Source organism: Marmota marmota, unplaced genomic scaffold (assembly GCF_001458135.2).
Source record: "Marmota marmota marmota unplaced genomic scaffold, marMar, whole genome shotgun sequence".
NCBI classification, from domain to species: domain Eukaryota; kingdom Metazoa; phylum Chordata; class Mammalia; order Rodentia; family Sciuridae; genus Marmota; species Marmota marmota.
In genome coordinates this window covers 12,628,144-12,654,706 of record NW_026000142.1, presented here as the reverse complement: position 1 = coordinate 12,654,706, position 26,563 = coordinate 12,628,144, and the positions used below count along the sequence as shown (strand labels likewise).

At 35.7% G+C, this 26,563-nt stretch overlaps 2 protein-coding genes across 2 annotated transcripts in view; both read left to right on the top strand.

Annotated features, from left to right (window-relative positions):
- The window catches only part of LOC125611343 (cortactin-binding protein 2-like), an 87,075-nt gene extending 70,894 nt beyond the window's left edge, over positions 1-16,181 (top strand). Inside the window, exon 6 of the mRNA XM_048785919.1 lies at positions 10,337-16,181. Within this exon, the coding sequence (XP_048641876.1) occupies positions 10,337-11,998 (1,662 nt within the window). The 3' untranslated portion in view covers positions 11,999-16,181. The remainder of the gene's footprint in view (positions 1-10,336) is intronic.
- The window catches only part of Cttnbp2 (cortactin binding protein 2), a 71,078-nt gene continuing 56,199 nt past the window's right edge, over positions 11,685-26,563 (top strand). Inside the window, exons 1-5 of the mRNA XM_048786032.1 lie at positions 11,685-11,818; positions 18,157-18,360; positions 19,704-19,803; positions 21,807-21,957; positions 24,257-24,511. Of these exons, the coding sequence (XP_048641989.1) occupies positions 18,186-18,360; positions 19,704-19,803; positions 21,807-21,957; positions 24,257-24,511 (681 nt within the window). The 5' untranslated portion in view covers positions 11,685-11,818; positions 18,157-18,185. The remainder of the gene's footprint in view (positions 11,819-18,156; positions 18,361-19,703; positions 19,804-21,806; positions 21,958-24,256; positions 24,512-26,563) is intronic.

The window sequence follows — 26,563 nt, the reverse complement described above, 5'->3', positions numbered from 1 at the left end:
AGTGAAATGAAATCTCAGTATAGTTTTAATTTACATTTCTGTTAATTGCTAGAGATATTGAACATTTTTTATATATTTGTTGACCATTCATATTTCTTCTGTGAAGAGTTTGTTCAGTTCCTTAACCCATTTATTGACTGGGTTGTTTTTTTGGTGTTAAGATTTTCTGAGTTCTCTCTATATCCTAATACTAATGCCCTGTCTGAGGAGTAGCTGGCAAGGATTTTCTCCCATTCTGTAGGCTTTCTCTCTATGCTCTTGATTGTTTCCTTTGCTATGAAGAAGCTTTTTAATTTGATGCCGTCCCAATTATTGATTATCAATTTTCCTTCTTGTGCTTTAAGAGTCTTGTTAAGGAAGTCAGTTCCTGAGCCAACATGTTAGAGTGATGGGCCTATCTTTTCCTCTAGCCAGTTCAGGATTTCTGGTCTAATTCCTAGGTCTTTGATACACTTTTGAGTTTTGCGCAGAGTAAAACATAGGGGTTAAATTTCATTCTATTACCTATTAATTTCCAGTTTTTCCAGCACCATTTGTTTAAAAGGCTTTCTTTTCTTCAGTGTATGTTTTTGGCCCCTTTGTTAAGTATGAGATAACGGTATCTATCTGGATTTGTCTCTGTTGTCTTCCACTCTATTCCATTGGTCTCCATGCCTTTGGTGTGAATACCATGCTGTTCTTACTGCTGTAGCTCTGTAGTATATAATTTGAGACATAGTATTGAGCTGCCTCCTGCTTCACTTTTCTCATTAAGGGTTGCTTTGGTTATTCAATGAGTCACATACCCAGCCCTTTTTATTATTTTTAAATTATTTTTAAAAAGGGTCTCACTAAGTTACTGAAAGCCTCATTACATTGCTAAGGCTGGCCTTGAACTTATGATCTTCCTGTCTCATCCTCCTGAGTTTTGTTTACTAATTTTTAAGGAAAAAATTTACATATGTCTTAAGAGTACACATTGATGAGTTTTGAAAGCAATCCTCCTAATAAGACACAGAATCTTTCCTTCACCACAGAAAGTTTCCTGGAGAAGCTGGGCACAGTAGTAGTGTACACCTGTAATCCCAGTGATTCATGAGACTTGAGGATCTCAAGTATGAGACCAGCTTTAGCAACTTAGCAGAATAAGTTGCTAAAGAACTTCTCAGAATAAAAAGTGAAAAGAGCTGGGGATTGGGGATGTAACTCTGTGATAGAATGTTCCTGGATTCAATCCCCAGTACCAAGAGAGAAAGAGAGGGAGGGAGGGAAGAAAGAAAAAAGAAATTTCCTAAAGGACTTACCTACTTAACTCTCTGCCCCCAAGTCAGGCAATCTCTAAAGATTCATCATAGGTTAGTTTTGCCTGTACTAGAACTCAGGGAAATGAGGACTGTAGTTTTAAAGTGAATTCTTAAGTGCAGGGGTCTTCTAACCTTTTTTTTTTCCTTTCAATGTTGTTTTGAAAATTCTAGGTCCTTTGGACTTCCATTAAAAAATAAAATTAGTTTGCTGATTTCTCCAAAAATATGCAGAAATTGAAATTTTATTTAAATTTTGCACTAAATTTGTGAGAATTGACATGATAAAAAAATTCAATCTTTCACCCCTCAAATATAGTATAAATTTCTCCATTTGCTTAGTTTTTAACTTCTCTTAGCAATCTGTTTTCTTATTTTCCAATGTAGTGGTCTTACAAGTCTTATTAGTTTTATTTCTATGTATTTTATTTTTTTGAAGCTATTGTTCATCAAATTAAAAATAAATAAAAAAAAGTTCTTCCAGATGTTTGTCATCAGTATACAGGTATTCTACTGATTTGTGTATATTAACATTGTATCCTATTGTCTTCTAAATTATTAATTCTAGCAGTTATTTCACACATTATACATGATTTGCTAAGTGAATAATCATGATATATGTAAATAGAACACATTTTACTTCTTCCCTTCCAAATACTTGCCATCTTGCCTGCCTACCTTTGGCTGCGTGACCCCCATCATCACAGCAACTATAGCCTCCAGTACAATGTCACAAGTAGTGAGTGCTGGCCTCATTTTCTTCTTTCTTAGGGAGAAAATATTTGGCATTTCTTCATTAAATATAATGTTAGTTATGCTTTTTATAGATAACCATTTATATCCTTGACATTTCATTCTATTATTTGTAGAAAGGTTTTTATCGTGGATGGATGGGGTTTGGATTTTTTAAAATGGTATATCTACATCTTTTGACACAATCATGTGTTTGTTTGTTTTTTTTCTTTCTGTTAATTCTTTCAATACAATGAATTACATAGATTGATTTTTAAAAGTTTACACAACTTGTATTCCTGAAGTAAATCTTACAGAGTTACCATTTCATTACCCTTCTTACATGTTTCTGGGTTTGGTTTTCTTGTTTTGCTAAGGGGTTTGAGTTTGTGTTCAGGAAGGTATTTTTTATGTTAATTAAGAATATAAATTTTGGGGTTTTGTATGAAAAATACTTTTGGTTTATAAAATTAATTGAAAACATTTCTTCCCTTTTTTTTGAAGAACTATGTACAAGTTTGGCTCCATTTCTCTTTAATATTTGGTAGACTTCACTAGTAAAGCCTTATAAGCTAGGAATTTTCTTTGGGGAAAAGTTTATAGTAGTAATTTCCATTTCTTTAAAATACAAAGACAATTTCAATTTTCTGTCATTATATACTAATTCTGAAAGTTGTGTTTCAGAGAAATTTGATGTGTTTTAGATTTGTTGAATTTACTGGCACAAAATTACATGTTATTATTCTTTTAATATTTGTTCATTCTGCTATGATATCCTCTCTGATTGCTGTTATTTGTAACTTGTGTTTTTTCTGTTTCTTGATGTGTTTTTTAAGCTGTTTAAAAACATTATAGACTCTTTGATGAGAAACAGCTTTTGACTGTTATTTTTATATCATCTCTCTTCTATTTCATTGATTTCTTTTTTTATTTTTTCTAATTATTTTGGATTTAATTTGCTCATCTTTTCCTAGCTTCTTAAAGTGAAACTTGGCTGATGGATTTGAGGTAACTCTTTTCATGTAAGCATGTCCAGCTGCCTGTAGGTGCTGTTTTCACTGCATCCCCCAAATTTGGTATATTGTAGGTTTATTTTCATGTAGCTTGCAATATATTCCAGTCTCCTTTGTGATTTCCTCTTATACCTTGTACTATTTAGAAACAAGTTGTTTTACTTTTCAATCTTCAGTTTTCTTGATAGATTGTGCTTTATTTGTAATTCTGCTGTGGCCAGAGAACATATTCTGTAAGATGTTTACCTTTTGAAATTTACAGGTAGTTTTAAGAACTCAGCAAGTGCACTTAAAAAGACTGCATCTTCTATAGTTTTCATGTATTCTGATCCATAAAATCAATGTCCAAGTGACATTTATAGAGTTATTCAGCTCTGTATAGACTTAGGAATTATTTCAACCTAAGCTTTTTATTCATAAGAGAAAATTGTTAAGATTTGCCCATTATTATTTTTTTTTTTTTACTTCTGGAAGTATTTTAGAGTATTTTCCTTTTTATATTTATAAGTTCTTTTTATTTCTCAGACTGCTTTTAAGATTATTTTATCTTTATTTGTAGCAGTTTTACTGTGCTGTACCTATGTATCCTTTTCTTGATATTTATCATGCTTTGGGATTGGTGAGCTTCCTGGATTTAATAGTTTGCCTTTTCACAAAATGTGTGAATTTGGGGGCCATTTTTCTTCTAAGATATTTCTTTTCCCATCCTATATTCTTTTTTGGAAACTGTAATTACTTAGAATTTAGATCACTTTATATTGCCCTAGAGATCACTGAGGTGCTATTCATTTTTTTTTCAATAATTTTTTCCCCTGTGTTCTTTAAATTAGATACTTTCTTTTGCAGTATTTTAAAATTATTTTCCTTTTTATTCTGTTCTCTCAAATCTGCTAAACCCATTTATTGAGTTATTTCATTTTAGATATTTTATGTTTTAGTTCTATATTTTTCCATTTGGTGGTTTTATATTTCCTCTTCTTCACTCATTTTGACCATTTNTTTCTTTCTTTCTTTCTTTCTTTCTTTCTTTCTTTCTTTCTTTCTTTCTTTCTTTCTTTCTTTCTTTCTTTCTTTCTTTCTTTCTTTCTTTCTTTCTTTCTTTCTTTCTTTCTTTCTTTCTTTCTTTCTTTCTTTCTTTCTTTCTTTCTTTCTTTCTTTCTTTCTTTCTTTCTTTCTTTCTTTCTTTCTTTCTTTCTTTCTTTCTTTCTTTCTTTCTTTCTTTCTTTCTTTCTTTCTTTCTTTCTTTCTTTCTTTCTTTCTTTCTTTCTTTCTTTCTTTCTTTCTTTCTTTCTTTCTTTCTTTCTTTCTTTCTTTCTTTCTTTCTTTCTTTCTTTCTTTCTTTCTTTCTTTCTTTCTTTCTTTCTTTCTTTCTTTCTTTCTTTCTTTCTTTCTTTCTTTCTTTCTTTCTTTCTTTCTTTCTTTCTTTCTTTCTTTCTTTCTTTCTTTCTTTCTTTCTTTCTTTCTTTCTTTCTTTCTTTCTTTCTTTCTTTCTTTCTTTCTTTCTTTCTTTCTTTCTTTCTTTCTTTCTTTCTTTCTTTCTTTCTTTCTTTCTTTCTTTCTTTCTTTCTTTCTTTCTTTCTTTCTTTCTTTCTTTCTTTCTTTCTTTCTTTCTTTCTTTCTTTCTTTCTTTCTTTCTTTCTTTCTTTCTTTCTTTCTTTCTTTCTTTCTTTCTTTCTTTCTTTCTTTCTTTCTTTCTTTCTTTCTTTCTTTCTTTCTTTCTTTCTTTCTTTCTTTCTTTCTTTCTTTCTTTCTTTCTTTCTTTCTTTCTTTCTTTCTTTCTTTCTTTCTTTCTTTCTTTCTTTCTTTCTTTCTTTCTTTCTTTCTTTCTTTCTTTCTTTCTTTCTTTCTTTCTTTCTTTCTTTCTTTCTTTCTTTCTTTCTTTCTTTCTTTCTTTCTTTCTTTCTTTCTTTCTTTCTTTCTTTCTTTCTTTCTTTCTTTCTTTCTTTCTTTCTTTCTTTCTTTCTTGGAATTTTAAGTCTGGAGGGAAACATTTTATTGTCTTATGGCCATATGATTAGTTTCAAATACAGTTCTCTTTCCCTTTTGGATTTTTCTTACATTCATATTTTATTTCTAATAATAATTCTTAATCTTCAACTTTATGATATGACTGTATTTCCTTTGAAAATGGCTGCTCTAAGTTTTTATCTGCTAATTCAAATATAAATCACTTTGGGCCTGGCTTCTATTGACTGCTTTTCTCTAGACTAGATCACTGGGGCTTTTTCTTAATATCTTTGCATATCTGATGTTTCTTTTTATCATTTTTCAGACATTAAGAATGACATAATACAGATTCTGGATTCCTTTATCTTCTGAAAGATTTGCATTTTGTTCTAGTAAGCAGTTACACTGATTAGATTCATAATTTTATACTCTGTCTCTCTGCAGCTTGTAACAGCCAAAATCTTTGCTCAGTTCCCTTGGCTATTCAGCAGCCACCTTGTCATTCTCTGTGTGGTCTGCACTGTTAATGTGCATTTCAAGAGCCAACCAAGGATGCTAGTGGAGTTTACTGTGGCAGCCCTCCTTCCGTTGTTGCATTTTCTCATTCCTCAAGTAGATACAGGTGGTGCTTTGTGCTTAAGCCTCAGATTCCAGCACTACCAGGATAGAGAATGGCCACCAGTTAAAAAGCTACACAAGGGCAAGTCTCACCCAATGCTATATTGAGTTCTAATAGGAGGATTTACTCCTCTTACCATTTCCACTATGTTCATTACTTTCACAAGCCTTCAAATCATTATAGTTTGTTTCAAGGGCTAATAATTATTTTCTACAGGCAAATTATCTACTAAACAATATTTTTCATTTTTGGGTAATGGAACGTTCTCTGATACATGTTGTAATTGTCGAATTATACTCCTAAACAGGAGAGTGCAGTTTTATAAACAGAGAAAGTCCAAAGAAAGAAGAAACAAAAGGTCAAAAACTAGATTGGTTATTTCAGAATTACTCTCCTTGTAAGGAGGTGAACAAGGGGACAGAACAACAGGAAAATACCTGGTTAGGTAATATCAGGTTGCTTCTTTCGTGTAGGAACTAAAGCAGTGTGAACTTCATGCCAATTGATACTGGCCTATTGGAGAAATTTGACTGTTATCTCTCCAAAACTATTTCTTGGAAAGTTAGATAAAGAGTTTCAGGGTAGTGATGTGGAGCTCTAGTGTGAGTGATTCCATTTTAGTATAGGAGCTAAGCCCCAAACAATGACCTCCTGCACTTTTCTTTGGTACATGCATCCTCTCCATTTATTACTACAAAGTAATTACTATTATGCTCTATTGTGTAAACAAGGGAGCTATACAGAACCAATCTTTAGAGTGGTAATTTATCAAGGTCACACAACTAAGAAGTTTGGGATCAAAACTTGATACTACATCTCTTAGTCTCTTAAACACAAAAGCTGTTTATTGCCAGAATAGTCAAGAAATATTTTAATATAATAATAACTTTTAAATATGGGAGCATATTTCTATACTGAAAGAGCTTATAGAGAGCAGATATTTAATATTATATAATGCAGTGTGATTACTGCTGGAGCAGATCCTAGATGTGGCAAGAAAAAATGAAGTTTATTGTTAAAGGAAAGTCTAAGGTTGAACAGATAGAAACTGTTGTCCCTAAGATTGAAGGGAAGAACATAGAAATTAGTTTGGCTATTAAGAAAAAAGAAGAAAAGAAAGAAAGTGAGCTTATTTAAGGAAGGGCATAGGATACAAAGAGGGAGTGAATTTGAATTGCCTTGATAAAGGACTCTGTGAAGGTAGACTGAGAGTCCTTTAAGTGGTCATTGGATAAAGTTTTGGGGAAAGTGGCAAAGGTTTGAAATGTCTCCCAGAGTAAACGGTAGAGGAAACTAAACAGGTAGAATGACTGATGGCCAAAAGAATTATGATTGCTTTTATAGTTTTCTATATAACACAGATAAGTAGAATTACTTTCCAAATTGAACTCTGTCTTCAATTTGATTCTAAAATATAAGATACCAGGCACATGCCTATAATTCTAGCAACTCAGGTGGTCAAGGCAGAGGATCACAAGTTTCGAGGTCAGCCTCAGAAACTTAACAAGACCCTGTCTCAAAATAAAAATTTACAAATGAGATCATGGCCTGGGGATATAGCTCAGTAATAGAGAGCTTGCCTAGCTTGTATGAGTCCCTGGGTTCAATTTCCAGGACTTCAGAAAAAAAAAATGAAGTATGATGATCCATAGTGAAGAAATACCATTGGCAAAGTATGTGATATAGTGAGAAACACTTGAAGCAAGTAGAGTGGTGAGGGATCACTCTGGTTCTAACATTAACTAGCTAGATGGCATTAGGGAAATCACTAACTTGGCCTCTAGTTAGTTGTTTTGTTAAATAAGCATAGCTCTTAAGATTCAACAACATATATATATTTTTTCACCTTTAGAGACAAATTTTTATATTTCAAAATTAAGCATAAGATTGACCTGGTTTGTGCTTTTTCTTACATTGCCATAAGACTTTTTTGGTTGAGATCAACATAAATTATTGTTGTGATTATTTTTTAATCATCAAATTTTGATGTACCTATATGAATAAAATATGCATATAAATATGTTATGTGACTGCACTAACTGATTCCCAGGTTCTACCTTATCTACTTATAAAGTCACCCCAGAATTTTATGCAGTAGAATAAACTGAATGTGTCATCATTCCTGAGAAATTATCTATATTTCTAATAATCTGCATGATATCTATTTGTCAATGCCATTCAGCAACTGCTTCAAAGCAGGAAGCACCCCAGCACATATAAGTAATATCTCTCACCCCTAGTTTCTCAGTGAGACATTTTCTCCTTTTGATCCCATGACTGACCAAGGGGAATAGAGTAGAGGATTTTCATAGCAAAGGTACATGCTCAGAAACTATGGATCATGGCAGTGTCCCCTTCTGGCTGGGCACAAGATCATGAGCCACTCACAGCCTTGTAGATTCAAACAGCAGTTCTTTATTCCCGAACTCACATCAGCACTCTCCACACGTTCTGGGGCAATTCACGTTTTCTCCCAAATTCACGTTCTGGGCGAAATCCCAAAATACTCTCTGAATCCCACAGAACTCAGCGAGAACTAAACTGGGAACTCAATGAGCAGCAGGATACGCCCTATTCCCAGCAGGGTACACCTTAAACCTGGAACTGCCCTAAACCCAGATTGTCCTAAACCGGAAACGCCCTAAACCCGGATCCGCCCTGGTCCTTGAGCAAGGTCACCTTACATGCAATGACACTGCAAATGACCTGGGTCATGCCATGCGTCATTCTTACTTAGCAATGGCCCTGAGCACCCTTCCTCTGTTATCGATGTTTATAATCTGACTTCAGTAAATACTGACTCTTTAGAGAACACGTTACAGATTCTGCCAGACCCCTGCAATAAAGTGAGGATTGAAATAAAGTCAGTTGTACAACTTCTATATCTATAGAAATCACATTTACACTATCAGAAGTGTGTGATAGCATTGTATCTGAAAAAAAAATGTATGAAATATAAAAACACTTCACTGCAAATAAATGCTAACAGTAATCTGAACTTTTGGAAGAATGGTGCCAATAGCCTAGTTCAGTGCTGAATTGCCACACACCTTCAATTTGTTAAAAAAAAAAAAAAACAACAACAACAACAACAGCTAAACAAACAAAAAATCTATCTGTGCAGCAGAGTACAATAAAAAATAAAATGGGGTCTCCCTGCATGTCTAGAGGAAAAAAAATTCTTCCCTCTCTTTAACCAGGTAGATCTACTTTAATGTTTATGAACCATAAAGCCTTTTGTGGACCACCAGTGGAAAGTGTTTTAGCCGGGCAGCTGAAGCATGTGGGCCAATATTATTACTACATCTCGCTGGAGATGTGTCCTTTGTGGTTTGTAACCTCTTGATAGATGTGAGAACCCCATAAGACTGTGTTAGAACATAGCTGTAAGACTGTCCACATGCCCAGAACATCTGATAGTATTTGGACATTCGTTATTTCTGTGGAACTATGTTCTTTCATCTATTCAACAATTTAAGCACTGCTGAATGCCAGCCACTGTTCTAGGTCTTGGGTACACACCAAAGAAGTCACAATCCCTGTTCCCCCAAAGTCACATTCTATGAGGTAGGTAATGAATAGGGGTGAGAGGTACATTGGGGGACAGGGACTGCTCTTTTCACAAGAGGGAGGAGAAGAGGCCTCACTGTAAAATTGAAAGTTGAGCAAAGGCCTGAAGGAAAGAAAGGAGCCAGGCTTTTGTGCTACTAGTTGCTTTTGTTAGTACTAGAAAACCTCATCTGGAGAGGGAAAGGTGTTTAAAAGCTCCCTAACTTTATCAATTAGAACTAAGATGTTTCTTTGCTGGAAGCAGAAAGCCTAAGGGTCTGTGGCTTGATGAATGGTTAGCACCATTTTGTGCATGAAAAGGCAGATAGAGCCCCATGTGTGGGCAGCCTGATGAGTAGGGAAGGGCTGGAGTTCTGCCCCACACCTACTGCTCCTGTGTATAGTACACACCCTTAGTGTGGGACTGCCTCAGGCAGATGCATGGTGGGATTCTTAGCAGAGAGGACAACAAGATCAAAGACCCTGAGGCAGAACCTTGTTCAGGAATCACTAGGGAGGCCTCAGAGGTAGCTAAATAGAGAGCAGGAGTAAGTAAGACACAGGGTCAGACTTTAGGTTTACTCACATTGATTGTAGTGCTGATCAAATGATTCTTTAGCTCTCTATTGTTTTCAAAAACTCAATATATGATTTTATAAGATTTCTGCAATAACCTATCATAAGAATCTCATGTTAAATTACTTAGCTAAGTAATATAATTAATAAATATAGAAGCTTAAAATTTAACTGAAGTTCTCTGTTTTCAGCCTTTTTCACAATCAGTTCAGCCTCAAAGATTGGGTAGTCATTTTAAAGCATTGAACCTTGTTTAATTTTTTTTTTTAATATCATCAGTTCCTTCACAGAGCTCTGTTTTTAAAAAACAAAACTTTCTGAATTCTGCAATTCAAGGCATCTGATTATTCTTATTTTTCTATAGTTCACTTTAACAGGTTTAAACAATTCTATTGTAACCCTAGATGGTTTTCATAGTCATTTACAGCTGTTTTCTCATTTTAATGGATCTTTAAAAAAGTGTTGTCTTTTTACGACAGCACATTTTGAAACTGTGGCATTTTTACTAACACAAACCATCGAATAGTTAGAAAATCAATTAGTATCTCCTAAGATGCTTTTCTGTGATTAAAAAGTCTATCCCATTTATTAATCTGAGTTTCCCTATGAATATCTTCCAGCTCGAAATGGAAAAGCTTCAGCTGCAAGCCCTGGAGCAGGAGCACAAGAAGCTGACTGCCCGCCTTGAGGAGGAGCGGGGTAAGAACAAGCACGTGGTCCTGATGCTCCTGAAGGAGTGCAAGCAGCTCTCAGGCAAAGTCATAGAGGAGGCACAGAAGCTGGAAGAAGTCATGGCTAAACTGGAGGAGGAGAAGAAGAAAATGAACGAATTAGAAGAGGAACTCTCCACTGAGAAACGGAGAAGCACAGAAATGGAAGCTCAGATGGAAAAACAACTCTCTGAGTTTGATACAGAACGGGAACAGCTGCGTGCCAAGCTGAGCCGAGAAGAAGCACACACCACTGACCTCAAAGAGGAGATAGACAAGATGAAGAAGATGATTGAGCAACTGAAAAGGGGAAGTGACAGCAAACCAAGCCTCTCTCTCCCACGAAAGACAAAAGATAGGCGTTTGGTTTCCATATCTGTGGGAACAGAGGGACCTGTGACAAGGTCTGTTGCTTGCCAGACAGACCTAGTGACAGAAAGCACTGACCACGTGAAGAAGTTGCCTTTGACTGTACCTGCGAAGCCCTCCACACCTTCTGCAAATGCAAAAGGGAATGTGTGTACCAGTGCCACATTGGTCAGACCAGGTATTGACAGGCAGGCTTCCCATGGTGACTTGATGGGCTCCTCTCTGCCCACTCTTCCACCTCCAAGTGCAAGCAGAATTGAGGAGAATGGACCGAGCACTGGCTCAACACCTGATCTAACAAGTAGTGCACCCTCAGTTCCCAGTAGTGCTGCCCCTCTCACTGCTCAGACACCAGGCACAGCTCCTCAGAATTCCTCGCAGACTCCACCTATGCACAGTTTACATTCACCATGTGCCAATGCATCTTTGCATCCAGGTCTAAACCCAAGAATCCAAGCAGCTAGATTTAGATTTCAGGGTAATGCTAATGACCCAGATCAAAATGGAAATACTACCCAAAGTCCTCCATCAAGAGATGTCTCTCCTACAAGTCGTGACAATCTAGTGGCCAAACAACTAGCTCGGAATACCGTGACCCAAGCACTGTCAAGATTTACAAGCCCTCAAGCGGGTCCTCCCCCCAGACCTGGAATGTCCCCCACGGGGGATGGTGGCACCTACTCTGCTGTCGGTCGGACAGGTTTAAAGACTCCTGGTGTAGCACGAGTTGACAGAGGAAATCCTCCTCCTATCCCTCCAAAAAAGCCAGGGCTCTCCCAAACTCCTTCTCCACCACACCCCCAACTCAAGGTTATTATGGATAGCAGCAGGGCCTCGAATGCAGGAGCCAAAGTTGATAACAAAATTGTGGCTTCATCTCCCTCCAGTTTGCCCCAAGGGAACAGGGTAATAAATGAGGAGAACCTCCCTAAGTCATCCTCCCCTCAGCTGCCACCAAAACCATCCATAGATTTAACTGTGCCACCCGCAGGCTGTGCTGTCTCAGCTCTGGCCACGTCTCAGGTGGGTGCCTGGCCTGCTGAAACCCCCGGACAGAACCAACCTGCATGTTCCGACAGCTCCCTTGTCATTCCCACCACCACTGCCTCTTGCTCTTCCATAAACCCTGTTAGTGCTTCATCCTCAGACAGCCTCCTGGTAACAGCATCAGGTAAAGGGATTGAATATTCCAACCTCTTTTAAGAACATGGCCTGTCTTCTCGCTTGCCTTCATTTCCTTCATATTGCCTTAAAACTTTTTTTTTAATTCATTTTTTTTTCTTCTTTCTTTTTTGTAATTTTCTTTGAAGGCTCCAGGGTATGGTGATTCATCTTGCTCTATGAATTGCGGTTTCGTTATGCACAGTGCTTTCTTCTTTTAAAATAACCTGAAAATAGTGGTTTGAAGCACAAGAAGGCCATTAATTTAGAGAGACTAAAACATTTCCATGGGAGGAAAGCATATCCCTTCTTATTAAATATTTATCTCACAGGATCTCAGTATTAATGGATCATCAGACAGTTCGTGTTCAATTCTATCCCTTCTGGGATGACATTAAAAAATCCTTTTAAGTCGTTACTAACACTACTCGGATTATCAAATTGATTAGGTTTGTTCTGTAATTGGTACATTCTGAGTTTTAATATCAATTTGGTATTAAGTTTTTTTTTTTTTTTCTTGTCCTCAAAAATGGAGTGTGAATGTTTTTAAAATTTCTGTTCTAAGTTTAGGTTATTTCAGAAGCCATTTACCCTGTTTGAAGCTATCATCTTCCAACACTAGAGCACAGATGGATAACAGCACGTGGGCATGTTAGAGAAGGTTTCCATTATAGCTGGGGTTTGTGAAGTCACTGACTCTGGGAATGATGAACAAAGAAGAACTAGATTATTTCCCTTATGTTGTAGGTTGCTAGCTGAAGCATTGCTTTGTATCCGCATGACCAGATTAGTTTTGTTTATGTTTTATTTTGTTTTTGCAGTGCTGGGGATGGAACCAGGGTCTTTCACATGCTAAGCAAGAGCTCTACCACTTCCTTAAGCTCCAGCCTGCATTAGTTCTTTGTTGGGCAAATGTGTGTGGTTCTACAACAATTTTACCATGTCCAAGTTTTGTTGACATTTCAGAGAAGTCTCCTACCAGTCATCTTAGTAGTTGCCACTTTTCCTTTAAAAATTAAAGGAGAGTTTGAAAAGTATCTCATTTAAAACTTAAGAGTGGAAATTTGAAAAACAGGCACACTATACTTGTTGATTATCAGGTAATGAGGTCAATCAATACACCAGAACTTATTTATCGAGTTATAAATAGTCTCCTTGAAATTAAATTCTTTGACAGGCTACATCCATATTTCAAGGAGTACAATTGAAAATTGGAAACAGCATTTTAAGTTACTCAGATCTGTGTTGGCTCTGCCATTTAAACTGCATTTGGGGTGATTTTTTTTCCACACTGAGCACATTTTCTCTTCCTTAATGTGAAACTTATACTACTCATGAGGAGAGTGGTTGTTAGGAAAATCAGAAATGTCACAGAGCATGACATTGAGCCTGGAAAAGCACAAGTGGTCAGTGAACAGAGGTGATCTTACTGCCATGGTGGTGGTGGTATTTCCAGCATTTGAGGGAATTTGTTTTAGAATAGACGTTAGTATTGTTTTGTGATGTCTTTTATAAGCATTCAACCCTCCATATTTTTCATCCAAAATAATATTGTTCCTCATGGACTGGAATAATGTTGGTTACTTGTCACAAATTAAATCTAATCTCAGAACAAGGATTTTTCTACCATTCAGAAGAATTTCTACCTAAGATCTTTAGGTTGTTGTAAAATTCAAGTTCCAGAAACATTTGGAGCAGTGGCAGATCTTTATCATAACTGCACAGATTGTGAACACATTCCAGATGCATAAATTTCGCCAGTGTTTTGTTTTGTTTTGCTCTGGTACTGGGAATTTAACCCAAGGACATTGTCACTGAGTTGCATCCCCATTACTTTGTTTTTTCATTTTGAGACAGTCTTGAGAAGTTGTTTAGGGCCTCACTAAGTGGCTAAGGTTGGCCTTGAACTTGTGATCCTCCTGTCTATTCTTTGATACTGTGAGGCTCTACCAATTGTTGCCTATGCTCTTGGGCCTAACACTGAGGCCCTTTGTTTCCAGCAGAGACGCTTTAAAACCAACATTTATGACTGAGGAGCATTTTGTCAGAAGGATTTTAAGTTTTCAAAGATGGAGAACTCTTATTAATTTGTTGTATATTTGTGGAATTTGGGATAGAGTAACCAGAACCACTCTGAAAAATGTTCTTTGCTTGTGTTCAGAAAGCCAAAGAGAATATAAATAGTGGTTCCAATGAAATACCATTGAGGATATGTGAAACAGGTTCCTTGTTTTCTGTTTTCTTTGCAATATGGCCAAGTATTCTCAGAACTTTGCAGGATTACCTTTGGTGGAATAACAGGTTTCTGCACTATTCAGTCACCAGATGTGGCTTCTTAGGGGAGAGGAAAGGCATTGGAGGTCTTCAGTCTTTCAGCCAAGTCTACACTGAGCACCTCCTGTTTGGGGGTTGAAAACAACGTTATTGCACTTAGATAATGGGGATGTTTAACTGTGTACACTATGGATGTAGGTCAGCCTGAACTTTCCAAATGATATATAGGATTTCAACTCTGCATTCCATTTAGATTCCCCCACAACCATCCCTGTGGTGCTGGGGATCAAACCCAGGACCTTATGCATGCAAGGCGAGTTCTCTGTCACTGAGCTACACCCCTAGACCAGTTGCCCTATTTCTTGCCACCACAACCATTGCAACTTAGAAGCACCCAAACTCTCTGCATCCTGCTTCTTAACCTGGCTGTGCCTGGGCGAGCTTGTGCCTCTCCAGGCCATAAGCCCGTTGGAGGGTATTAACCTTCTAAACATCCACTAATGCCATTGTAGTTGTGAGGAGCAGGGAATAGAGACAGAGCACAACTGCCAAATACCTGGCAGGTGTCTGTTCCCATTTCCATGATCAAACATGTACTTAATTGAGTATAAGAAGGCAGAATTAGTCCATTTCTACCCCTTTCTGGGTATCACTGGGCAGAGCAAATTCTCTCTGAAATATTAGCTTTGTCATCTAAAATTGAAAGCCACTAAGTCAAAAAATTATAGTACCAAAGGATGTCTTAAGCTTGCCTGATGAATTTTAAAACAACAGTTCACTGCCTCTCCCTCCTTGGAGAAATGCTAGATCCTATGATCTTTCAAACTCTCAAATCCTGGGTGTCCTGTCAGCTTCTGCCTGTGACAGTTAAAACTAAGTTAAAGCCCAGAGGAGGACTGACTGGAATGACACAAATTACCATTTTAATGGATTGCATTGTAAAATACCCAAATTCTGTTGGCAACTTTTATGGCCAAATGTTAAATTTTAAAATAGCATTTTAAATTCTAAATGAATTAGAATGTCTTGTTCCTTCTGAACTTGTCAAATGAACACATTTGAGTTAGATGAACAGAAGCCTAAACTGGAAGGCACTCTGGGCAGCTGAGTTCCCATACCCTTGGAATTTTCTTTTCTGTTTTCTTTTTGTTATTACTGTTTATTTGGCACATTTTGTTGAATTTGGTTTAGATTTTTTTTTCTTTAGTTAAACATGTATTTTAAAAATTATTCTCATATACGATTGGCTTGAAGGCTAAACCAGAATACAAGAAATGTCTAGGCTGTGACATTAACCTTCTCCACCCTCTGAAGCTGATGCCGGAAGCTGTTCTCAACATCTCTTTCCTCTGCCATTGCATGTTCTCTGTTCCCTCCATGATGTGTTGTGCCCAGTGCTTACCCTCACTAACATTTGGGACACTGTAAAGCTGAATGCCTCTTTCTAACATCATTAGAGTAGCTGTGTGAATATAGGTCTGTCACTACTAAACCAGTTAACCAAGTATTACCATTTTTATTCTTGTTTGGAATTTTAGGCAATATAGTCTTGTGGTGGTTTTAATTTATTTTTCCCATATTTATAGCAGGATTTATAAAAATAAGTCTGTGCTAGAGAAAATTGGAGAGGATAGTGAGCATCTAACATTTAAAGTTTAAGAATACATGGTATTTATAAGGCATTTTTTGTACAGATTTTTAAAATATCTTGCAGCTCTCTAAGAAAACCAGGATACTGATTTGTCTTCCATAGTTTCATAGGATAGAATAATAACTTGAAGACTCTTGAGTGGTCTAAAGAATGAGAAAATTTCTCAATAACATATTTTTTCTTTCAGTTAACATTAAAATAGGATTTCCCAGCAAAGTATGTCCATAATTGATTATTTCTATGTATATATAAGATAGTTGAAAAATATATTGTCTCCTCCCAAAGCCTAGAATTGTGGTGGAAAAAAAAAAAAAAGAAAATGAAAGCAAAAATAATAGCAAACTGTTCAATATACGCATGTTGGTGTTCGTAAAAGGATAGCAATAACTATGACCCCATGCGTGAGATCTAGAGTGAGAATATGTGTGCGTATGAATGTATGTGAATCTGTGAGTCATTGTGAGAGTGTGTGAGAGTGTGTGTGTTGGGGAAGCAGATTGATGCTGAAAGTGTGAGCCATGTTCCCTCTTTTCTGCAGAAGACAGTGGTGCGATGCCTTGCTGTTGCCTGTATTTGCTTTACAAGGTTTCATTCCTTGGTGTTTATAATTTCTCTGTTTTTCATCCATTTCTAATAAGTACTGATTTAATTTTTGTGGGCCTGTTTTTTTTTTTTGTTTGTTTGTTTTAAAGAAAATACAAAAGGTAAAATGTACCAGAGAAGAGCCTTCTTGTAAGTATGAAGTAAACATACTACTTTTGTAAGAAGACCTAATGAATGTCAATAGGAAAATAGCATTAAGTTTATATAAATACTTAATTGTATGAGCATTTTAATTTTGTCTGACACTACAGTCATAATAGGGTAAAATAATAAAGTTTTTATGGGCCCAAATAATTGATTGTAAAGATATAATATCCAGCTTTTAATAAGCAGTGTAATATTGGTACGAATGTCTTTGTTTTATTTTATAAGGCTTTTTTAAAAAAACTGAGAAATTTCTTTGATATGTATTTTCTTAATATTTATTAAAATAATCAAAGGCCCATAATTTAGGTTTTAATCATAATAATTGAGTATTACACACAAATTAATGTAAAGCATATACCTAGAATGTTATCCTAATATTAATGCACAAGGGTAGAAAATATTCATCTATGTGTGTTTCTAAGTGGAATATAATCCTGCATATGTGGAAAATCCACCTCGAGCAATGTATATGTGCCCATGTCCACAACATTACTTAGAAAGGTACTGGGGTTCTACAAAGAGAAAACCAGAATGACTTATTTTGAAAATTCATTGTATTTAAGCCTAAAAGACACAAATATATAGATACCGCATTAAATAAACATTTTTACTGTTTTTACAGCCTTTTGATCAAGGAAGAATTCAGAAACTTTTCCATACTATATGTAGCCGACTTCATACACTTAACAGATTCTCTTCTAAAGCTGCTCTTCTAAAGTTTTAACTGATTAGAAATATCTAACCATGATAACTCATGACTTTTGTTTAAACTATATGATAGAGTGTCCTGTTTTGTTGGCTGGTTAAAAGTTTGTTAAACCTGTTGTAAAGATGGCCAGATGATACAGTCTTCAGAACTGTTATTGAATATTTGTGCTGGTGTATTCTAGATCTACTCATACCTATATATTTCTGTTAGCTCTTAATAGTGAATAACAGCATCTGTTACTTTAATTCCCAACTAAGTGTATTCAAGGACTAAAAACAGACTCTTTGACAGTGTTAGGCCCATATTATTGGTTTGAATAAAATTTATAAGAGTAAGTATAAATTGGAAACATGGTTAAAAAAGGAAAATCTGTTTCTTGCCATCATTTCTACCTTAAGCCTAAAAGTATCCGTTTTAGTTTTTCAGACTGATGTTGAAATTGAGGGATTCTTTACATCATTTTAAAATTAAAATTCTTCTGCAATGCAAAAGAGGAATTTAAACTTTTAAAATGTAACAGCCATCTTAGTTTTCTAAAACCAGTCATGACTTTAACACTTAACTGTGTAAGACTGATGACTAAAAATAATTCATCACCACATATGTTAATTTAATTAGCAGCAGATATAAGAGCTGAAATGACAGTACAGATTAGATTCATGCTAAGAAAATATTAACAGATTGATAATGTTAGGAACCACATAATCCTCTAGGAATACACGTTGCTATGTTTGTGTGTGTGATTCAGAAAGGAATGATAGTATCTGTATCCTGTCCTTGCTCCTACTCTCTAACGACGGTCACTTTAACCTGCAGGCTGGTCACCCTCCCTAACCCCTTTGCTAATGAGTGGTGGTCCTGCCCCCCTGGCTGGCAGGCCCACCCTTCTTCAGCAAGCTGCTGCCCAGGGAAATGTCACTTTATTATCAATGCTGCTTAATGAAGAAGGACTGGACATTAATTACTCCTGTGAAGATGGCCATTCTGCCTTGTATTCTGCTGCTAAGAATGGACATACAGGTAAAAATGATGAGAGATTTTCATACCACAACTCACGCTTGCAAAAGGATGGAATGCCAATATCACTGGGAACCACTGTTATGAGACAAATGCTCATTTTGGCTTCAATGTTCTCTTAAAGGTAGTAATAGATTTTTTTTTACATGAGTTTTAATGTTTTATAAACATTAAAGAATAGAAATTGTAAGTTCCTTAATGTAAAGTTTTAACTGCAGCAGCTAATTAAAAGTAATCTTTGTTTTATATACACTGAAATGCACATGTAGAAACTTGAGGTCTATTCATTTAAAAGCACATTTTAGAATAAAGTTATCCATCTGCAGTCACTTTGGTCAGAAATAAATGGCCCTAATTTGTCTGTTAGAAATACCTGATGTGAAAGAAAGTCAGAGCATCAGGGCTTTAGGGAATGCCACAGTGATGGAAAATTCTAGTAGTTAAGAAGAGTGATGGGTCTGAAATTGTTTAGTAGTAACAGTAGTTTATAGTTATTTGGACTTTTTTTCAGAGAACTGAGAAGTTATATAATTACAAATGACATATCCATAAAGACTGGGAATTATTCATGTTCTTTAAAATGCAAATCCTGTAGTTAAATATACTAAAACATATGGTAGTGCTGAAAAAGAAATAATTTGACTGCAAGTGCAAAAGTTAAAAGCGTTGCATATGTGAGCCATATGATTGTCGATTAATTCAGATAAATGGAAGATTCTGGTGAGCTAATAGTTCAGTAGTTTCAAAGTATTTTGAAATTATTCTTTGCTTCAAAAGCACTGTAGGAATTGTCTTTAATCTAAAGAAATTAAATCTATATCATAACATAAGGAACATACAGGTCTTCTAGGAGATACTCATTTCTAAGTTAGATGAAGTTCTCTTGGACTTTTATCCTCACTCATGTAGGTAAGTTGTAGGATGGCTACCATACAGAAACATTTTGATTAAATGAACATCATAAAGTAAACATTTTTGGCTATTTAAATGCAAAGTATGATATTTCAATTTGGTAAATACATTTGGTTCTCTCTTCAAAAACATTATTTCTGGGATAGGATGGTGGAAAAATCTGGTAAAGCTTTTTCTGGCACATGATATTCCTTTTACTCATCAGCAGCTCTTCATAAAGCAATGAAAGATCATGTCTTCATTGGTGAGTTTTGGGGCATCATCATTTTTGGGAAAGGAGGTCTGTGGAGTCTCATATCTGTCAGGATAGAATTGTCAGATGAACTATGTGAGAGAGGTCTTTTGAGTTTAGAATCTGTTTGCAGCTTGCATTGAATCTGTCTCATCATGACTCTAAATGGGGAATTTAAATGACTTCCTATTAAAATCCATAGACTGTGTGAGATTGCTGCTGAATGCAGAAGCCCAAGTCGATGCTGCTGATAAAAATGGCTTCACACCCTTGTGTGCTGCAGCTGCTCAGGGACATTTTGAGTAAGTGATGCTCTTCATTCTTTTTTTTTTTTTTTCCTTTCTATGAAAATCACTTCTCTTTGTATTTTGCTCACCTATTTTAGGTCCAGCTAAATGTGTAAACTAGTGCTTAAAATCCATTGGCAAATAGATTCACTAAACATATTTGAATACAAAGTTGGATCCTAAATTTTTTCTTCTTGATAATAGTTAAGTAGTTGCAAATGAGGGAAGTGACAAAGAAAATTATGCTGTGTCCAGGTTGCGTGTTGAAGAGCATCCATGGCACATTAACCTGCAGTGAGATAAGGGGCTATGGAGAAGGTATTAGTTCACCATTTCCTGACAGTCTAGAAAAAACAACCAGACAAAACACAATTTTTGTACTTATGATGGCATTAAAAAAAAAGAAGAAAAAACATAGAATTATATTATTTGTAATAATTGTTACTACTGACAATTTATTTGGTATTAAATACCAAGTGTTCATCTTGTTTTGCCGTGTTAAGGAAAAAAAAATTGAAGCAGAAATCTCATGTAGCAAAAATAGTTCAAGTATAAACTGAAAGCCTATTAATTAAAAATGCACATATCTTGAGCAGTGATTTCCTCAGGAGCTTACTAAGTCAGATAGGTACAAAATATGAATAGGTACTTCTTAAAAGGTCATATTTTAATAATTGAATAAGCTAAGTTGCTTTCTCTTCCTGAGCTGAAATGGCAGATTGTAGAAAATGCAAGCTACTTTTACTATTTTAATCCAAGTTTCCTGATAGAAATGTTCTTTAACAAGTTATAGAATTCTTAAAATATGAGTTTTAAGGTTCACATAAATATTATTAAGCATAAATTTAAATATCATAATATTCAAAATGTATCAGTTTGAGGTATGGTGTTGTATTTTTTCTGCATATCTAACATGTCTCATCACCCTGAGTTTATTATTAACAATCATAAACATTGATTTTGTTGTAACTGTTTGAATGTACCCCCATCCTGCAAAAGGAATGTCTCCTGAGCTATGCTTCTCCCTTGTCACCAGGCAATCTGTGGGGCCACTTGCTTGCAGGGCATAATAGTCACAGTGCGGGAGGTTCCCTTTGTAAAGGGGAAGAACACTATAGAAATCCAGGAATCAGTTAATAAATGTGTATGATACACACATATATCAATAACAGTGACTTGTTTTGAAAATATATATAAACAAACCAGATGATGCAAAGGAAAACCAAAACAACAAACCATGCATCTGTGTTAACAAAATATGAAGTGAATTACTTTTTCATTGGATTATGGTTTAGAAGTGTCACTAAGTCTTGACTTTACTTCTTGGTTTCCTTCTTGATTCTCAGGACAGTGAGTATCTGCTTGGAGGCAGGATAACTTCTCTGCTGTCATTTCTGTCTAAGGCAGCCCTTTTCTCAGCCTCCCTGTTACTTTTTATAGAGGAGGCACAAGGTGCCCTACTGTCTATGCGACTTGCAAATATTTTCTCAAGTGAAAATTTTCAGAATGACTCAGCCTAACTTTTTGCAAGGTTAAAACTATTTTGCAGCACAAATTGTATTTTTATTATATAAATATGTATATGTTATTTATGTATTTGTATATGTACACACACAGAGTATATTTAAACCATTCATTCCAGCAAGCTAAACCTGTTCCAAGGATTCCACTTTCAGAAGTTGATTGAAGAGAAGTGACACAAATCATATTTTAGGACTTGATCAAATGTACTATTTTGAATTTTTGTGCAAGTAATTCAGTTGTGACTAAAGGTATTAGTTCACCATTTTCTGACACTCTAGAAAAAAAAGAAAATAAAAACAAATAAAATAGATTTTCTAGATTTGTTAGGAAAATATCTATAAGACCCACAATAACCAATACATAGAAATAATAGATGTGTATGAAGATGCAGAATTGCTTTAGCATCATTGTGTGTGTCTATTTAGTATCTTGGTAGGTGATGCTTTAGGGGTCAAACTCAATTTTTATGTAATTAATCCTTACTTTGTGTTTAGGTGTGTAGAATTATTAATTGCATATAATGCTCACATTAATCATGCTGCTGCTGGAGGACAGACACCTCTATACCTGGCCTGTAAAAATGGAAATAAAGAATGTGTTAAACTCTTGTTGGAAGCTGGCACTGACCGAAGTGTAAAAACCCAAGTAAGTATCAGTTTTCTTCCCCTCATGTATGTACTGTTTCTTCAAACTCTACATCTAGAAAAGCAAATACAGGTGACTATCTGTATCTTGGGATTTCATATCTATGGATTCAACTAAACATGGATCAAAAATGTTTTTGAAAAATCACAAATGTACAGAACATTTTTAATTAGCAGAGAAGAGAATCAAATAGAAGTCAGACACTTTCCAAATACAAAGCCTTGTCCATTAGCCTAACCAGTCCTTCAACCCCTGAGCCTCAGATGATTTATCTTTAAAACAGGAAAACAAATATTCTTCCTTTCAGAATCAGACGAGACAATGGAGGTGTAAGTTTCTATTCATTCAACAAATAATAATCTTAGATTTGGGTTTTCTTATGTAATTTCACCAACAAGAACCAAAAATTAATGATATCAGCAGAGATATAATAATACAGATATAAACATTTTCCACTGAACCTCATTGCTAAAGCTTTTTAAAAGTTGTTTTTAAATCCTCTACTTTGTATTTATATTATTAATCTAAGAAATAGTTATTTTTCCAATTCCTTATTATGTGTTTTACCTAAGAAGTCTATGGTGATTACACAATATATTCATTATTAAAATTCTAACTTATAGATGAAAAGTAAATGAATTTTATATAAGCAGATTGAATGAAAAATAAATAGTGTAACATAAAAATTGAAGTGATGTTCTGTACAAGAGGACAAAGAAGCAAAGCTCTAAAGGTAGTTATTGAGGAGCTGGACAAAATCTTTAGAGCTAAGGCATTGAACAGTATAATTGTCAGGAGATCTTCAGGGAATAATCGTGTCTTTTGCTTTTTAATAAGAAAGTAACAGAGGAGAATGGAAGACTGAAAAGTGTTTTTCAGAAAAGGCTATGTTGTCTTTGTAATGTAAATCAGGGAAGGTCAAGAACACTTATACTCTAGGACCTAAGTCAAACTGCTACCAAGGTGTTGGTGCCCACAATCCTGTGAAGAAGGAGCCATGAAATTGCTTTACCTGGCTGGTGACTAAGGGTTCAGTATTCTAGATACTGCTCAGCTGTGGTCTTGTCTTAGCTTTATTGGTGTGAGATCCAGAAAAAGAGGAAAGGCCCATCATCCAGGGTCAGCTTCAATAAGTGACCGTTTGACAGCCTAAATTGAGATAGCCTCCATTTATTGTCTGTTTTTCTATCTTCTACCCTATTTTTTAAAGCTGTAGCTCCCTGAAATACCTTTAGTACAGTAATATGAAATATTACATGACAAAATCAGGTCAAGGAGAATATAAAGGTAGTAAAATAAGCCAAAACAAAAATCATTTTTTTTAAATTAAGAAGTTTAAAAAACAATGAAAATGGGTGCTTTGTAGTTGGCAGACCAATTTCTATATAGAAATGAGATACTCTAGATGGATTCAAGATTTTTCCCTAGATAGTGCATGTCCAACTTCAGTACATCCTAATAACCTTAGAACAAGTTGGTGGCCCAACTTTCCCCAGAATTTCTGATCCTAGGGTAAAGACTAAGGATCCATATTTTTAGAAAGTTCTCAGGGGATATTGATGCTACTGGTCTGGGGATTCCACCTGAGAAAGTGTTCTAGGAAAGAGTACCATGACTGCTATACCAACCAGCTGAATGAGCTTATAGGGGCTCCATAGACACAAGTTCTCAGAAATGGACCCAGTAATTTTTGGAACATTTCTTAAGTTCATATGCATAAGTATCCTTCTGCAATCATGGAACACTCAGAAGAGGCCCAGCCACATCCGATGAAATTATTCAACTTTGTTTTTCCTGTATGTCTAGGTTTTCCCCTATTATTTAGAATATTTGCTTCTTGAATGGTTTGCATAAACTTTTAAGATTAGAGTTGAGCCACTGCCCTTTAAGTAAAACTGGTTTATAACAGCATTCTTTTAGTATATTACTAATAATATTATCCTTGAATATATTTTTAAAATTCTCTTTAAAGTTTGTTTTCTTTTAAAATAGTAAATTGAGATTTCTGGGTTATCATATATTATATTCAGTTATAGACCTGGGCACTGCCTGCTCACTCCAGATGGTTAACTATTAGGTGGAAACAGTTAGAAAACAGCAAACATGAGTCATAGCAGTGGGAATTACAGCAGCTGGCACAAGCAAAGAACATAGCTCATCGGTGGTAGGATTGGAATGCCTGTTTTCCCCAGCTCAGTGGTCCATGCCCAAGAACATTTAGAGATAGACTTTAAATAACACTGTTCTCAACATTAATGTTGTTATGACCCCTTCCCCCTCCCTGGTCATTTATTTTCAGGATGGTTGGACACCAGTTCATGCAGCTGTGGATGCTGGTAATGTGGATAGCCTCAAGCTTCTCATGTACCATAGAGCACCAGCTCCTGGAGACTGTTTGAGTGAGGAGGTGCCTGAGCCAGGCTTCTTTGCCTTGGATGGGGGAGAAGACTGTCTTGAAGGCACGTCGAAGCCTGCTGTTCCTGCAGACCTCATTAACCACGCTGACAGAGAAGGCTGGACTGCTGCCCATATTGCTGCTTCAAAAGGTTTTAAGGTGTGTCCTGAAGCAGCTGGCCTCATTGCATTCGTAATTTGATAAGTGGCAATATTGTCTGCTATGGATTGAGTGTATTTAAGTCAAATAATTGAAGACCCAAATGATACCACTGCAGTTGATGGTGAGCTACTGGTACAAATTGACAATTTTTGCCTACCCAGCCGATATATATCACCAAGGGTATAAGATTTTTTATAAAATTTAAATGTACAAGAGACTTTCATGAAATTTAAAAAATTATTGTATTCAAAAGCTATTAATAAGAATGTGAGAGTAATTTTGAACATTTCATGTCATCTACAATAGGAGAAAAAGATTGATATTATCTTAGTCCATTGGGTTGTTTGTTTCCAAGGCTGTGCAACTAGTTAGAAGTGGGGTCAGGGTTCTCACCTGTACTGCAGGGTTTTTGATCTTACCCAGTTTCCTCAGTTGTCAAATTTTTGCACTACCTGTGCTGTCTGACTGATATCTAAGAGAGAGCTCTAGATTTCACTCAGAGTATAAAAAGTACTGATTATTTTTTTAAAAAGTATGCTTTTTCTATTTAAATCATGCTTTTTCTAAATCACTTTAGCAATAATAATAAGCCATTAGAAAGCTCCTGAATGCTTGTCAGTGTGCATAATAATGTTTGCTGTGCTTATTTCTGCTCCTAGTCTAGTGGCAAGTGTGCAGGTTATAAGACAAGTATATAATAAAAGAAACACAAAATTAACACAAGGATAATAGGCATGCTATTGAAATAGTATAAAAATTCAACAATTGTGAAAAATAGAAGATCATACATACTTCAAAGAATAGTTGTAGCAATGTTAGACTTAGGGATGGCTCATTCTGGAGGAGATGGAAATTATTGGGGGATTTGCTGAATGGGTTAAATGTACCACTCACCATTGAGAAAGCAGAGTAGTTCAGGTGGAGGGAGAAGTAAAAATGGGGACATGGAGATAAGGAGGTAGAAAAAAGCTTCAAATGAGTTAGGGAAGAGTAGCGAGAAATAAAATCAGACTGGGAGTTTCATTGTAGGCATGAGGCCTTCAATGATGTTAAGGAGTTTGTTCTCAATTTACCAGTGCAAGTAAAGTCAATGAAAAGTTTTAGAAAAAGGGGAAAGATAACCTGCTTCACAGTTTAAATTCATGAATTTAGCAATAACATTTAGAAGTTGGAATTCTGGACAAATTGGAAGCAGAGAGAGAGACTAAATGGTGGAAGATGATGTGAACCAGGAAAATATTGAGAGACATTGTAGACAAGAAGTGTCCAGAGATGGAACACAGAACAGACATAGGAATGGAAGGAAGCTGGATGGAAAGACAGTGACGTTACAGGAAAAAGCAAAGAAAAGCCAGCACCCTAATCAGAAAAATAGAATGTAGCTTTAGATATGCTGAATCTAAGTGTTTTGTTCATTCCAGATAGAAGTACCTAGAGATGTGTATTTGGAGCTCCTGGCTGGGTAATTTCCTGTTAGGATCTCCTGCAAAGGCCGTTCATTTTGATTTTGGTTTTTAAGAAGTGAGAAAAAGGCAAGATTTGGTTCACTACTTTTTGGCAGTAGTCCCCCCAACACATACTGTATCCTTTAACAAAAGGAGAAGAATTCTGAGAATTTGATATACGTACATAGATTTAAATGGAATGCAGCAGCATCTGACATAAAATTTTTAGGAGGCAAAAATGGGAAACATGAATAGTTTAAATTTGAAAATGCACAGTTAATCTAAGACTGTGACTCTCATTTGGTGGTGAAGAAGTACATAGAAAGAGTACATTGAAACCTACTGACATCCCTAAAAGAAAACCTCTATACTGCAAGATGTCACTGAAAGGAGTAGGTTGTGCATGCATCCAACCTGCAGGTAAAAATAGAAGAAAACTCGAGCATCTCTGACTTGGAATATTGGACTACTGAGCCCCTCTTGCTAGGCAGAGAATTTTTCCCAAGGAGTTACCTTTTTTTGGTGGAGAGTATTGCTCAGTTCCTTCATTATGAGCTCTGGGGTTTTGATGATCAAAGATGGTATCTACATTGATTCCCAAGAC